General features: G+C 45.9%; 1 protein-coding gene across 5 annotated transcripts in view; it reads right to left on the reverse strand.

The window, feature by feature from the left end:
* The window catches only part of PPP2R5C (protein phosphatase 2 regulatory subunit B'gamma), a 183,281-nt gene that overhangs the window by 113,267 nt on the left and 53,896 nt on the right, over nt 1–16,118 (reverse strand). Inside the window, exon 1 of one of the 5 annotated variants that reach the window (XM_058291578.1) lies at nt 12,626–12,853. The exons of 2 other annotated variants lie outside the window; for them this stretch is intronic. In XM_058291578.1, coding sequence (XP_058147561.1) covers nt 12,626–12,719 — 94 coding nt within the window. In that variant the 5' untranslated portion in view covers nt 12,720–12,853. Of the gene's footprint in view, nt 1–12,625; nt 12,854–16,118 lie in introns of those variants that run through there. 2 more of the 5 variants (XM_058291572.1, XM_071213689.1) reach the window with 2 other exon arrangements.

Here is a 16,118-nt window from a genome sequence, read left to right on the forward strand (position 1 = left end):
CACTGTCTGCTCTCTGTGTCCATGCATTGTATTCTTCTGTATCCACTTGTATTCTCATCAGGTGGCACTGGGAATCTGTGTCTCTTTTTGTTGTGTCATCTTGCTGCATCAGCTCTCCATGTGTGGGGCACCACTCCTGGGCAGGCTGTGGTTTTGCATGGGGTGGCTCTCCTTGGGCAGGGGCCACTCCTTGTGCAGGGGCACCCTTATGCGCGGCGGCATGCCTGCGTGGGTCGGCACTCCTTCCAAGCAGCAGCACTTCATGTGGGCCAGCTCACCACACGAGCCAGGAGACCCTGGGTATCGAACCCCTGGACCTCCTATATGGTAGAGGATGCTCCACTGTTGAGCCACATCCACGTCCCCCAATGCATTTTTAAATGCAACATACTCAGAGGTTCAGGAAGGTATGCGATGTTTTAAATACCTAGTGAAGTATTCTAAAAAGTAGGCACAGAAGAGTCAGTGGCTCCCCTGAAGTAAAACATCTCCTCAGTGCCAGGTCTCAAAAAGGGAAAACAAAAAACCAGGTTATCAGTAGCCTGGGATAGAAGCAGGGGCCAACCGTCCTAGAGTTAGACCAAGTGAGACTCCCATCCAGCCTTGCCCAGTTCTGCCCGTGACGGGACGGGCACAGAGCGCCCCTCCTGGGAGGCTGTACGATTGGGTGCATGTGGCAAAGGCCCTCTTCTAGACACCCGCTGTTTCTGTTTCCTGGGCTGCTGGAAGTAGATACCATGAAATGGTTTGCACCATTTGCAAGGAATTTATTTGCTCACAGTTTTAAGGCTGAGAAAACATACAAATCAAGACATTCCCAAGGCCATACTTCGTCCTGAAAACAGGCTGCCGGCAATCTGGGACGCCCGAGCGGCAAGGCACGTGGCAGCGTCTGCTGGTCTCTCCCCCTAGTCCAGGTTTCGATGGCTGTCGGGCTCATCTCTCTTCTCAGGGGCTCTGCTGTGTCTATGGAGCCGTCTCCATTCCTGTGTTCTTCTCTTGTGTGCTTACTTCCTGGGGCTCCGGCATTAAAACTCCAACTAACTCTTCTGCCTTGTCCTTTTCTCTGAGTCCCTGCCCCCTTCAACATCCTACTGACGTGCCAGTCAAAGTCTTAATCACAATTTAATCAAGAGTGAAATCTCTGAATCCAATACAATCTAATACGCCCAAGGAAAAGACCAGTTTACAAATATAACCCAATATCTATTTTTGGAATTCATGACAATATCAAACTGCTACACTCCTTATGTGAATATTCATGGGATGATAATCCATAAACTCCAAACAATAATCCCTTGAGATGCAGGGAAAGGCAGGAGACCAACTGTCAGGGAGAAGTTTAGTTTTATTTCTAATAAAATAAATAAAGGTGGCTGTATTTACATGTTAACGATTAATTGAAAATGGATTTTAAAAAAGTTTTTAAAAAGATAAAAGTTTTAGACTCCAAAGGTTCTAAGTTTTTATGACACAAGTTATCATTAAGATTTTATAAAGTATGTCTATAAAGCTAAGGCTAGATAAATTCAGGGACATATAACATAAAAGGTGAAGACAATATTTCTACTTGATGTTTCCAAACTACCCTGGTTCATATCCCTAGCATTAGACTGTAAATTAAGAGTGTGTGTAAATGGAAGGAGACCCGAGGTAAAGTTATAACAATAAAAAAGACCCACGACACAATGGCCTGGACACTAAGAAATTACTCCTGATTACAAACTGCCACCCCACCCCCCACCACCTCAGCAGCCTGAGCCACAGCCACGCAAAGGAACACAACAAAGGACTGTCTTTCCTTCCCTGCTTTTCCACTCATCCAGGCTGAGGGATGTTTCCCGCAACGAACATAGATTACTTTCATAATTAAAATACAGAAAAACATTCAGGTAAATAAAGACCAGGAACAGCAAGATACAGAACACTACGGTCAAGTCCTTTGGTTAAAATCAGCTGTGTTTAGGAAGAGGCCCATTTGGAGCTGCTGCGAGCTCTGGGGAGTAGGAAACTGGAAAGATGGGATGTTTCCCTTCTTTATCCTTTTGGACTGCGTGAACTGGTATTCCTAGGGCATTACATTTAGGAAAAGAGGAATCGTAAAGAACAGCAGGCTAAGAGTAGGGGCTGGCGAGGAAGTCTAAAAAAGGGATGCAAGAGCAGTGGGACAAACGAGGAGCAAAGAAGTAAAATCCAACACTGGGCTGTAAAATTTTATTTCTGAGACAACTTGAGGCGAAACCTACCTCACTTTAAAATCAAAGAATAGAAAAAATAACTCCCAGTTCTATGAAGAAAACTTTTTAAGCTTCCTACTTAGATTGGGTGAGTTAGTCAATATATATTTTTTAAAGATTTGTCTCTCCCCTTCCCGCCCCCATTATCTTGCTCTCTGTGTCCATTCGCTGTGTGTTCTTCTGTGTCCACTTGCATTCTTGTCATGCGGCACCAGGAAACTGCGTCGCTTTTTTTTGTTGTGTCATCTTGCTGAGTCAGCTGTGTGTGCAGTGCCACTTCTACATAGGCTGTGTTTTTTTCACGCAGGGTGGTTCTCCTTGTGGGGCTCACCCTTGTGCGTGGGCCACCCCTACATGGGGGATACCCCTGCATGGCATGGCACCCCTTGCGCGTGGCAGCACTGTGCATGGGCCAACTCACCACACAGGTCAGGAGGCCCTGGATATTGAACCCTGGGCCCTCCATATGGTAGGCGGACACAATATCAGTTGAGCCACAACCGTTTCTCAGTCAATATGTTTTTTTTGTTGTTGTTGTTTATTTCTCTTCTCTTTCTCGCCCCCTTACCCCAGGTGTCTGCTTTCTGTGATCATTTGCTGTGTGATCTTGTGTTCACTTCTATTCTTGTCAGCACCTGGAATCTGTGTCTCGTTTTTTGTTGCGTCATCTTGCTGCGTCAGCTCTCCATGTGTGGCGCCATTCCTGGGCAGACTGCATTTTTTTCGCGCTAGGCGGCTCTCCTTATGGGGCGCACTCCTTACACGTGGGGCTCCCCTAAGTGGGGGACACCCCTGTGTGGTCCGGCACTCCTTGCACGCATCAGCACTGCACGTGGGCCAGCTCATCACACAGGTTAGGAGGTCCTGGGTTTGAACCTTGGACCTCCCATGTGGTAGGTGGATGCCCTATCCATTGGGCCAAGTCCGCTTCCCTCAATATGGTTTTGACAGAAAGGAGGGGAGGGAGAGAAGAGGGCAAGGAGCTGATGAGGCAGATGGGGCTCAGGGCCTTGGGAACCGTCACCACCCACCTCACAGGCTGTCAGGCAACTCGACACGGAGTTAACGCCACTCAATGGCCCTTTTACTTCATTAGCTGACTACTGCTTTAGGGATTTTTTTTTTTTAATGTAAGAAAAAAAATCAATATCGGCAATGGAGAACAGAATGCAATTCTCACAGAAACTTGGTAAAAACAAGGTCAGGGTTACATGAAGTCCACAGTAGAAAGATCTCCCAGGCCAGCGGTTTTCATTTTTCATGTTAGCAATGCCACTGAGAACTATCCAGCTCACAATGGCAGATATACGTTTTCCAAAATTCAAATTTCTGCTTGAACGCTCTAATTTCATCATGAGTAACACGTATCGTCACAGTTGTTTTCCTTGAAGTGACAGGCTCGCTTCGTTCATTTTTTGAGAAAAAGTCTGTCAAATACTTATCTTTCAATAAGTTTGTCTGCCATTTGTTTTTTCAAGTAAAAATGATGGTCTGTGACAAAAGCGGCCAGCTCAGCTCACAACTCACACACAGCTTGGGTGCTTTCCTCAAGGCAACCATCTACACCAACGCGCACAAGGGCTTTCTGTGACTTTCGCATCTCCTAACACAGAACATGAAAAAGATGTATGAAGAGCTGAGACGTAAACTAATAAGCCTGTGCTTCACCCAAGTGTTCTCAGGCCAGGCTGCCTCTTTCTGCGTGGTGGGTATGTGCGCTGGCACGCACAGTGGCTGCTCGCTGGATGTCCCTGCCGTGCTTTGTGGAAGGTGCCCTTTACCTGTTCTGCCACCGAGGCTGATGTCAACACAGTAAGAGCCAAAGTGCGTCTTGGAGTTCTTATGAAGACAGTCTTGGCCTCAGAGACTCCTTGAAAATCTCTCTGCCACCCCAGGGGTCCAGAGACCACACTTAGTGAATGCTGAGGCCCCCCTCATTGTTTCTGAGTTCTAGAAAGTGCTTACCAGATGCCACTTGCGCAGGCTAGGTCTGTTACATAAAGCTGGAGAGAAAGCCACAACATTCCTAGTTGTGTATGTACAGAAACTGTCTACAAATGCAAACACATGTACACACACCTCTCTACCTCCTCTTCTTTGAAGCTTAAGAGTAAAGGACAAGCAAGTTGGGAAGAACTGGGCTTGTTCCTTTGTGAAACATTTTCATAATTATATAAATTTAAATACTGTAATCAGAACACATTGCTCATGAGTAACACAATCAACAGACAAAAGTCTAAATGTTATTATAAAAGGTTCACATACATCAGTGGCCAAAAAAGATGGAAAAACCTAACCAAACAGTGCTATCAGGTCAAAGTTTCATAAAATGTCACAATATCAAAATTTAAAACTATAAAATATATGGCTGTTGTTGAGATCCCAATTAATTCAAATACTATCTGAACTGGAAAATACCAGTGCAAAAAAAGAATTCACAATTTAATGTAAGGGGGTTTGATATATATATTTTTAAAAAGATTTATTTATTTATTTCTCCCCCCCCATCCCGGTTGTCTGTTCTCTGTGTCTATTTGCTGCATCTTCTTTGTCCGCGGCACGGGAATCTGTGTTTCTTTTTGTTGTGTCATCTTGTTGTGTCAGTTCTCCGTGTGCGCGGCACCATTCCTGGGCAGGCTGCACTTTCTTTCGCACTGGGCGGCTCTCCTTGAGGGGCACACTCCTTGCGCGTGGGGCTCCCCTATGTGGGGGACACCCATGCGTGACACGGCACTCCTTGCGTGCATAAGCACTGCGTGTGGGCTACCTCCACACGGGTCAAGGAGGCCTGAGGTTTGAACCGCGGACCTCCTATGTGGTAGATGGACACCCTAACCACTGGGCCAAGCCCACCGCCAGGGGATTTGATATTAAGACATCAAACTTTTGGAAGTCAAATTGCTAAAGCATCAGAAAGCAATATCTGCATGTCCAATCAACTAAAGGGAAACAATGTGAATTTACCCTGTTCGAGATAATTCACATTTGATATCTCTAACTACTAAAAAGAAAACCCCTTAGGTATTTATGTTAAAACTCTGCTTCAGTGAGGAATTTTCTTGTTTTTTTTAAAAAATTAATATTGAAATAATGAAAATGCTCTAATAATGATTGAAGTGATGAATGCTCAACTATTTGATTATAGCAAATTCCACTGACTGTACACCTTAGAGGAATTTATATGTATCAATATATTTTATTTATATGTACCAATAAAATTGATTTTAAAAAAAACCCAAAATCCTCTGCTTTGAAAGAGTTAAAAGCGTGTGTGTATATAGCAGTTCGGCATTGTTTATGAATTCCAAAAATAGATACTGGATTGTGTGTAGAAACTGGTCCATTCCTCTAGGCGTATTAGATTGTGTTAAATTCAGAGGTTTCACTTTTGCTTGATTAAATTATGATTAGGACTTTGATTTGGCCACATCAGTAGGACTTTGAGTCCTCGCCCCTTGGTGGGAAGGGCTCACAGAGAAACGACCAGGCAGAGGAAGAATTGGGAGTTTTTGAGGCTGGAGAACCAGGGAGAGAGCCAAGCCATTCATCTGGTAGTTTACAGCTGAAGAGACCAGAGCCCTGAACAGCTGAGAAAGCCCAGAAAGAAACGAGCCCCAGGAAGAGAGACAGGCCTTATGCTAACCTACAGTTGAGAATGGAAGATTCTGGGACCATGGAGCATTAAGAGGAAGCCTGAACCCTGGCAGACGTCGGCAGCCATCCTGCTCCAACACGCGGGAACAAACTTTGGTGAGGGAAGTAACTTATGCTTTAGGACCTTGTGACTGTAAGCTCCTATCCCAAATAAATACCTTTTATAAATGCCAACAGATTTCTGCTACTTTGCATCGGCATCCCTTTGGCTGACTCATACAGTGTGTATAAATGCTGCTTTCTAATTTTACTCTATACCCGAAGATCCTACCCATGAGAATGGAAACAGACAGAATGGGGGTCAGGAAGTACACCTGCAGGGAAGCCCTGTAATCCATGCTTAGGATCATCCTAACAGGAATCTTACACATAGCCTACAAGCAGAACATGGCCCAAACCCCTGAGATTACTTATGATACTAACTTCTTCCAGGTGATGAAACGCCAAGGAAACTGGACAATGAAAAGGCTCAGTAAATGGGCGAGAGGGAGAGAGACAGATGAGTTTTGATATGAACAAATAAAGGTAATAAAGCTGTGGGAAAATAAAACAAATGATGGTTAAGATGCTGGGCTCTCAAGTATCACATGATCTAGAAAGAGGATGATTATCACAACAACCTGGAAGCAGTCCTGAGTCTCCCAACACACCAGGCACTATTTTAAGCACTTCATATGCATTCACTCATTTAACCCTTACAAAACCCAAAGAGGGAGGTCAGGTGACCATCCCCACTTCATATTGTTTCACAGCACACAGAACGAGGTGCACCCACAATGGTTTGGCCAGCCAGTGGCCCTGCCCCTAACCATGGAACACCTGCCTCTCCAGGCCACAGAGGGAACCCTGGTTTTATCTTACAAGTGGTTACATTTAAAGGACCAATGAAAATGCCAATAAGCACAAAGAAAGGCATACACCCACCAAATACTGATTGGTGGGATGGTGTGGCTGAAAGCCTGTGCAGCTGCCATGGGCTGAGTGAAGGGAAGGTACCAGGTGGCAGGCGCTCTCTGCTGTGCAGCTGCTGCCCTGAGCCCAGGCCCCCAGGAGCCAAGGTTCCTGCTGCAGGGCCTCAACTTCTCCTGGCCCAAGGGCCAGGCCCACTGCCAGACAACTTCACTGATGGTCACCAACAAGTCAAGGTCGTAAAAGGAAACGCATAGGAAAGGCTAGCAGTCAAACATAAAAGACCTTTCCTTCTTACTATTTAGGAAGCAATTTCTAAATTATTTCCGTGCCTTTCCATATTTTTCTGAAGCAGAACATTTTAAAGATATTTCCCTCCAACATTTTACTATGAAGAAGTTTAAACCTACATATAGGCTAAGTGAATACCCATATACCCATTTCCCAAGATGCAACAACTGTCCATATGTCAGTGTATTTGCTTCCTACTGATATGGAAGCCAGCTGCAGAAAGCACGAGCTTTCTGATTCCAGAGCATTTCACCTGCACACCCTAAGAACAAGGACAGTTACTACACATTACACCACCTTCACCGCATTTAACAAAATCAACCACTATGCCACGTCAGCACTGCCACTCTACTCAACTTTTCTCACCTGCTCGAGAAGTCTCTTACATGTTTGATGTCTTTAAAAAAAAAACAAGAATCTGATCTAGAGTCATTCCTATTTGACTTTTTAGTTTCTTTTTAAAACCAGAAGTTTGTTTTTTTTCCCTGAGGTACCAGGGCTGGAGATGGAACCTGGGACCTCAGATGTGGGAAGAGCCAGTCCTCAAACCCCTGAGCTACAGCGGCTCCGAGTTGGTTTTTTGTTCGCTTGTTTGTTTTCAGGAAGGAAAGACTGGGCATTGAACCCAGAACCTCGTACATGGGACACAGGTGCTCAACTACTTGAGCTACATCCACTCCCCACAGAGGGGCTTTTGATTTATGAATCATTCAAGAGCTGAAAACAAAACCTGACTTCTACTTGCTGTAGGTGTGGCCTCCACTCCAGGTGGAATGGAGACCTATGTTCTGCTTTTTTGACCAGTTCCCTTGTACAAGGTCTCGAGAGCTTGCCAAGTACTGTTTGAATGACCAAGTAGTTAGCTAAGAAGTACACCAAGAAGCGATGACCTGAATGGTTATTCTCCCCCGCCAGCACTGGCGGAGTGCCCGGAGCCTGGAGGGACGCTGGCAGGGTGGCCTTGGCAGGCGCCATGGGGTGGAGGCGGTGAGAACAACAAGGTGAACCAAGAACACCTGAAGGTGTGCTAGGTGCAGGGGCGGCAAGGAAGGAGCCGGCGCCTTCTCCACCCCTCTGCCCAGGATGTGTGCAGGTGGACCTCTATTCAACCTGAAATGAGCTTCGAACCCCAGACACTCAAATATGTCACACTCCATGGAAAACAGTAACAATCAAAATGTACATGGGATATAGATGAGGTTCACAGCCAGCCCTCTACATGGGACAGGGGAAGGAGCAGAAGCTTTGCTGTCAGCTGGGCTGGGGCTCCGGTTGTTTTATTGTTTCCAAAAGCTCTGGGGCTCTGGGCAAGAGGCTTCCCATCTTCTTCTAGAAAGAAGTGGAAATGACATTAAGCAAGGTAACTGACACAAAGGAGAGCCCCAGGCCTGGCACACTGAAGCACAGAGGGCAACAGACCTGGGCCCACCCCCAGGCTGCAGGCTGTGGAGTAGAAGCACTAGGACCTGCCCTGCCCACAGGAAGGAGATGCAGCCAAATTAGTGTTCATACAAGCAATTGCAGTGTGCAGAGTGCAGAAGGATTAGAAAAAATAAAAAAACACCCTGCAATTATATTTGGAATGAGAAGTAGGATGCGCCTAAAAACATTTTGTCTTTGAGGTTGTCTAAGTGTAAAAACACATACCCATTTCTTTGTTTGTAATCTTACTTTTTATTTCATTCCTCCATACAATTAAAATATGTTAATGGAAAAATTCTAGTTCACAGCTTTGCTGTAAGGCAGAAGTTGTGCCCAGAAACCTCCTGGCAGAGTTCATGCCCAAGTTCAAGGGAAAGACTCATGAGCAGAAAGGTTCTGCAGGCACACTGACCCCCAGAGAGCGTCTGCTACTCTGGTTACCTTCCACACCTACCAGAAAGGCCGCACCTTTACCCAGAGGGCCACTGAGGAAAGCTTCAGGGTGTATGCTAAAAAGCGCTTCCCTGAGAGCGACAACCTACAGCGTATAGAGGTCTGTGAAGCAAAATCCTGAGCTGAGCTGATACAGTACTCAGGGAGAACCACAGCCTGGCCAGGTCTTTGGGAGGGCTAGGCGCCTGCTCACACTAGTACCAGCTGACCCCATATCACGCAGAAGTGCCCCAAACTTAGCCATCACCTTGCATTGCGTGCAACTATTATGCTTATTATTCCTCAACATTCAGAATGGCTAAGGATGCTAGACTTCAGGGAATGAAGGCCTCTTACATGTTACTCTAAGTTTCCTTGGAAAGGTCAGGGCTTCCAACGAGGTGATGACACAAGACTACATAAGCCTTTCCACACTTAGGCCTCCACTTTCCTGGAAAGACGTGTTTTCAGAAAAAAAATAATTTGCTTTCCAGCCCCTCACAAAAACACAGAACTTCTGACAGTTCTATGTCTTTCAAAGAGAGGAGAAGAACAGTCAATTACTTCCTTTAGCCAAAGTAAAAGCCAGCAGGCAAAGGACAGGCTGCTCTCTTCTTCCTGCTTGGCTATCACAGCTGAAACCCAGCCCCTGGCTTGGTGTGCTCTACGTGGGAGAAGACAGAGGGGCAGGGCCCGGCTGTAGACCACATTTAGGACTCCGCCAACCCAGGCTGTGGCCGAAAGCCCCCCCACCCCCGAAACAGGCAGGTTAAAACTCAGGGATGACCTACAGCAGGGGTCAGCAAATCTGGTCCAGGAGCAAATCTAGCCTGCTGCTTGTTCTTGTAAATAAAGCTTTATTGGAACACAGGTCCATTCATTTACAAATTGTATTTACAAATTGTCTACAGCTGCTTTTGCCCACAAAGTCAAAAATATTTACTATCTGGTCCTTTTCAAAAGAGTTTGCCAATCATGGTGTAGAACTAGGCTGTCCAAAAAAAGCAGCCACTAGCCACAGGTGTAGACTTCAATGTAAAATAAATAAAATTGGGAAACAGCTGTGGCTCAATCAGTTGGGCTCCCGTCTACCACAGGGCCTCCTTGTGAAGGCAAGCTGGCCCGTGCTGCTGGCGCAGCAAGATAACGTAACAAAGGGCGACAAGCAGATACAGAAAAAACACGCAGTTAATGGACACAGAGAGAGACAGCAAAGGAACAAGCAGCAAGGGGGGAGAATAAATAAATCTTTAAAAAGAAAAAACACCCAAAAAACTAAAATTAAACAAGAAAACTCAGTTTCTCAATTGCACTAAGCACATTTTAACTGCTCAACAGCCCCATGTGGCCAGCAGTCACCACTGAGGGCACCCAGAGAACATTCCCACCAGTGTGGACAACTCTCTGGGACAGTGCTGGAAGTACAGAATGTAAGTCATCATACTAAATTTACAGCCAAGTTCCAGGTGACAGGGCTCTCCTACAGACCAAAAGTTTAAAGTCAGTCTCAATACCCAGTCCCTTTCACACTTGAATTTATGAGAACACACTAATACAATACAAACATTCATTTCAAACTTCAGATGAACAATTTAGCAGGAAGTAACTAATAAACCAACTAGAAACACCACTCAGTTGAAGTATCCTATTAATCTGTTTATCTGATGGTCTCCCCCAGCTGACTGAAATCTGTGAAAGCTGGGCTTGGACTCTGGCTGTGCCCTCCAAAGACAGACTGTGTGACCTTGGGCACAGTGTGTGTGTGTGTCTGTGTGTGTGTGTGTGTGTAAGAACCCCTTCCTCAGCCCTCGCCAGGTCTGTGTCCCCTGCCCACGAAACTGGAAACGCCTCTGAGCCAGGGCTGCACCTCTGCTCTCACACACACTAGAGGCTAAGAGGATGCTAAAGGGACTGAGAATCTAAATCACAGCCCAATAAACAAAACCTCATATTAACAGGCTTGCTCTAAAAACTCCTTGTGACTAAAGCAAGCTTCCAGCCAAGTTTTGAAATTAGAAACTACCCCCTCTGTGTGAATCAGAGGCTACTCTTGGGCCTCTAAAGGTTCTGTACCCTTCGCCACCTTTCCCTCCACAATGAATACAGCAAGCAACTACTCAACCAAATGCAGAGAAATCTAAACTGCCATGTAAAGGACTTAGGAGTCTGAAAAAAAGTCAGCGTGGTTTAAGATATAAAATCTAATGATTCTATTTCAGAATAAATTCAGTTTTGAAAATGACTAGTATATTAGGTATCCAATAAAATCAGAAAACTCACAAACCAAATTACGTTGCTATGTATAAAGATAGCTTAGAAGTATAAAAATGTGCAGTTCATATGCAAACAAACGAACAAAAAACCTGACAGCTAACTTGTTAGTAGCGTTTAAGAACTAACTTCAATCCAAAAACAACTGTATTCTGCTCTCTCTCGTTTGGTTCGTGCCCCTGAAATACCTCAATGCCATTTGCAGGTCAGGTGCTACACAATCATCCCATCGCCTGTATTGTGGCTGATAATTTCCACAAGGTTCATTAAAGAGGTTTGAGGAGAAAAACAACACCCATTTTATTCCAAGAGATTCGGGATTCACATGCTTTTTACCTTCCCTGGGTACACCCTAGGATCTGAAAAATCCTGTCCGGCATTTTAGTCATAGAGACAATTAGTCACGGAGAGACCTAGCCCCCACCCTTCCTTACCATAGGTCCTGAGAGGAGAGTCTGACAGTTAAAACTGTTTTGTTAGAGCACAGCTGTGAGAGTATACATTTTAAAGTGATCTGATGAAGCTTAACGTCGATTTTTAATTTCACCCAATTATGAACAAAAAATACACCGAGTATTTAAAATACCAATGAAAACCAAGTGTACTACTACTCAGATAGTTACACTTTAATATAACTATTAATTACTATAGCATTTTCAAGCTAAATTCTGATTACAACTACATATGAACTATAAGAGATCAACTGTAATTAAAATGAGTTCTATGCACATTCAAATCTTGTTGCCATTTAAAATATTTTTCCTTTATTTTCCAATTAAAATTTTAAAGTCAATGGCAACACAAGAATCTACTTACACACAAAATATTCCCTATAAGCAAAGAAAACACTAACATTTCAGAAATGAGGACCCTCAATAGATTTCAATATTTCAAAACATGAGCATATTTCTCATGTAGGCTCCGTGGCAAGAATGAAAACGACCCTCTTAAAGGAAGCTCCTGATAAACGGAGTGTTTTCTGGCTGCAGTTCCCCCCTTTACTGTAGAGACGTGACCCCACTGGAAGCTGGGCAGGGTTCAGCAACACCCAGGCTGGAGGAGCTGCGCCCGGCAAGCTGGCTCGGCCCGCCTCTCCCTCCCGCCCCTGCCCAATGCCCTCCCCAGCTGGTGACTTCACATCCTTTGACATCAGCACAGCTCCGAAAGGGGGATGGGAGAGCGATCAGAAAGCAGAAAAACCAGCTTTCAGCTATGCATGCAAGGCCTCTCTCGAGTCTCAAATTCTGTAAGTAGTTCGTAAAATGCCACCGTGCAAGGCACTGCCCCTCTCATCTGGTCAAGCCTGCAGCAGAAGGGAATGGACTCTGCTAGGAAGGACTTCCTGCTTTCCTGTCTAAGCACAATAGCCATTTAGAAGCAAAGCGCGGAGGGCGCACACAATAACTCACCTCGGATATGCAAGAGGGCCACGGGCTGGAAAGGCCCATTGGAGTTGGCCGCATCCACCACCATCCTGCTGCCAGCTTTATTACATGTCAACATCTAGGCTCCAGCAGGAGAGGCAGTGCACTCCTTAGGGCAGGAAAGCAGCCTCCATTTTAGTTTAAAAAAAAAGGCACACGGAGCTCTGCAGCTGGAGGGAACTGGCTGGGGAGTGACGTCAGCCGGCAAGGGGCGCGCCCATTGGCTGCACGCTGCAACTCAAAATGACACTAGAAAACTGCAAATGGAGAGCCGCGCGGCCTGGCTGTCAGCATGCCCTGGAAGCCCCGGTGCATTTCAGTGCGCTGTGGTCTCCATTTCTCAGAAACTTTTAGCAGAGAGCCCATCCTTCAGGGGACAGGACTGGAGGCCACCGCCCCGCCCAGGCAGGAAATGAAGAACCCCCAGATAAAGGGTGTGCAGGCACCTCTGTGTGAACTTTACATTTAGCATTTCCCTAGCTGGTGCCTCGAATGCAGTTTGTCCCCAAATACCTACCTGGCCACCTCCTAGTTTCTATTTCTCACTACTGTAATATTTAGCATTTTGGGAATTTAGGTTCGCTTTTTTTTTCTTTTTTAGTAAATGGCTATTCAAATACTACACCATCCCAACTCATTAGTTTGGACTCTTATTCAACCTCCCTTACTGCCAAGTTATGACTTATCACCCCAAAACACTGATTTTTCTAGAGATAATTTTTTCCCCAAGCTTTTAAAAAATGAGATGGAAAAGGAAAGTTTCTTTATATTTAATGGCTAGCAAGTGCTACAAATTAAGTCATTTTTACCACCTGTCTGTGGCATTTTTAAAAAGGCATACACAAACTGCAGATAGTTGTTTTTGTATCATAAAGATGTCAACATATTACTTTAAGTTCTAGATATTTTTAGATTTTGAAGTTTAAAAATTTCACAGATTCTTATGGGGGATATCATTAAAAATATTATTCACACCTTAATTTCCTGTCTTCTAAGAGGTTAACATAAAAGGCTGTTAAAAGGAAAAAGGCATCATCTGGAATTGTGGAGTGTCTTGGGGTCCCACTAAGGTGGAGAAAAGAAAAGAAAAGATGGTTCCCTACAAAGAGAAAGGTTAGTACTAGCTCTAAATGAAAACAAATGATAAGAAAATTCTCTTGGTGGGCAGAACTGAAAACAAAGCCCTCACTTCACACATCTCTGCTCAAACTTCGCACACAACTCTCCCCGCCATTTGCCTCCTTGTGAGCAAGAACCAAAAGCCCTTTAAATCTGAAACAATGCACAAGGTAAGCCGCCACCGAGGCCCGCTGTAGGGACACGAGGGTCTGCGCCCTGCACCCCTCTAACTAGCTATGCCAGTCCTGCCCGCACTCCCTGGTAAGAATGTAGCTTGTTCTATGTGTCCATAACAGTCAGACAGACAGACAGCCGACGCCACCCGTGCCGTCACCCTGGCCCTCCCGGGTGGCCCTCACCGGGTGTGAGGTGGCTCCTCCAGCTCGTCGGCCCTGGCATCTGAAGAGCAGCAGGGCTGGGAGCAGCCTGGGCTTTCTGAGAAGGCGGACTCGGGTTCTGGCCCCACCACAGGGCCCACAAAGCAGGGCCAAGGCAGCCCCCAGGCGCCACGCCCATCCCATCCGTCACCCGGCTGGCTGGAGCACACAGGCCACCAGGGACCAGGTCTCTGGAGAGCTTGGTGAGGATTCTGTGGGGCAGGCACGCAGCACAGATGTGGACTTAAAAGACAGAGACCTGCCCTCCAGGAGTTTAATAGTTAACACGCGATGTGGGAATATGCCGAGCTGAGAAGCCTCTGCTGGGAAGCTGGAATACAGAAGTGAGGGGGAAAGATTCCTAGGAGCTTTATTTAAAACATACAGATTAGGGGAAGCAGATGTGGCTCATTTGACAGGGCCTTCACCTACCATATGGGAGGACCCGAAGAGAAAAGCATGCCTGTGCTGTGAGCCAGTGTCCATGTGGTGAGAGTCGAGTGCCCATGCAGAGAGCCTGTGCCCGCGCAAGTGAGTCACGCAGCAAGATGATAGCGCAACAAAAGAGAGACGAAGGGGAGAGTCAAGGTGAAGCGCAGCAGAGACCAGGAACTGAGGTGGCACAATTGACAGGGAACCTCTCTCCACATCAGGGGTCCACAGGATCGAATCCTGGTGAACCCTAGAGAAGATGAGAAGACCAAAAAAAAAAAAAAAAAAAAAGAAGAGAACTAGATATACAGAAGATCACAGAGCGAATGGATACAGACAGCAAAAAAAAAAAAAAAAAAAAAGAAAAGAAAAAACAGTGGGGAGGGGAAGAAAAAATTAAAATAGAATAGATTAGATTAATGAACTCAGATCAAACATCTCCACTTTATTAGTGATTTTCCCCCCATGTTCTTTTGAAACCTTGTGAGTATAAAGTAGTTCTTTAAAGACCTCCAAAACTGTGATCTGGCAATCATCCACAAACGCTCTCTAAGATACAAATATAGAGTATGGAAAAAGAAAAAAGAGGACTGAAATAAAGATATTTATGGGCTGGGAAGCAGATGTGGCTCAACTGATAGAGCATCTGCCTACTATATAGGAGGTCCAGGGTTCAAACCCAGGGCCTCCTGGCCCGTGTGGTGAGCTGGCCCATGCGCAGTGCTACTGTGCGCAAGGAGTGCCATGCCATGCAGGGATGGTCCCTGCGCAGGGATTCCCCATGTGCAAGGAGTGCGCCCCACAAGGAGAGCAGCCCCATGTGAAAAGCACCGCCCACCCAGGAGTGGCACCACACACATGGAGAGCTGATGCAACAAGATGACGCAACATGGGAAGTGGACTTGGCCCAACAGATAGGGCGTCCGCCTACCACATGGGAGGTCCACGGTTCAAACCCCGGGCCTCCTTGACCCATGTGCAGCTGGCCCACACGCAGTGCTGATGTGCGCAAGGAGTGCCGTGCCACGCAGGGGTGTCCCCCCGCGTAGGGGAGCCCCACGCGCAAGGAGTGCGCCCTGTAAGGAGAGCCGCCCAACGCAAAAGAAAGTTCAGCCTGCCCAGGAGTGGCGGCCGCACACACGGCAAGCTGATGCAGCAAGATGATGCAACAAGAATAGACACAGATTCCTGGTGCCGCTGACAACAATACAACAATAGAAGCAGACACAGAACACACAGCGAAAGGGCACAGAGAGCAGACAACTGGGGTGGGGGGCGTGGGGGGAAGGGGAGAGAAATAAAACAAATCTTAAAAAAAAAAAAGACACAAGAAAAAAGAGACAGAGATTCTTGGCGGACACAGAAGAACAAAGAGAATGGACAGGAGAACAGATAACCGAGGCGGGGGTGCAGAGTAGCGAGAGAAATAAATTAATCTTTTTTTTTTTTTTTAAAAAAAGATATTTATGGCCTGGAAGCATAAATGCTGTACATATGCTGATGTTAATTTCCCTCAAAAACTGATTTATAGGTTGAAAGAAATAAAAATT

The sequence above is a fragment of the Dasypus novemcinctus genome, chromosome 3 (assembly GCF_030445035.2).
Source record: "Dasypus novemcinctus isolate mDasNov1 chromosome 3, mDasNov1.1.hap2, whole genome shotgun sequence".
NCBI lineage: Eukaryota > Metazoa > Chordata > Mammalia > Cingulata > Dasypodidae > Dasypus > Dasypus novemcinctus.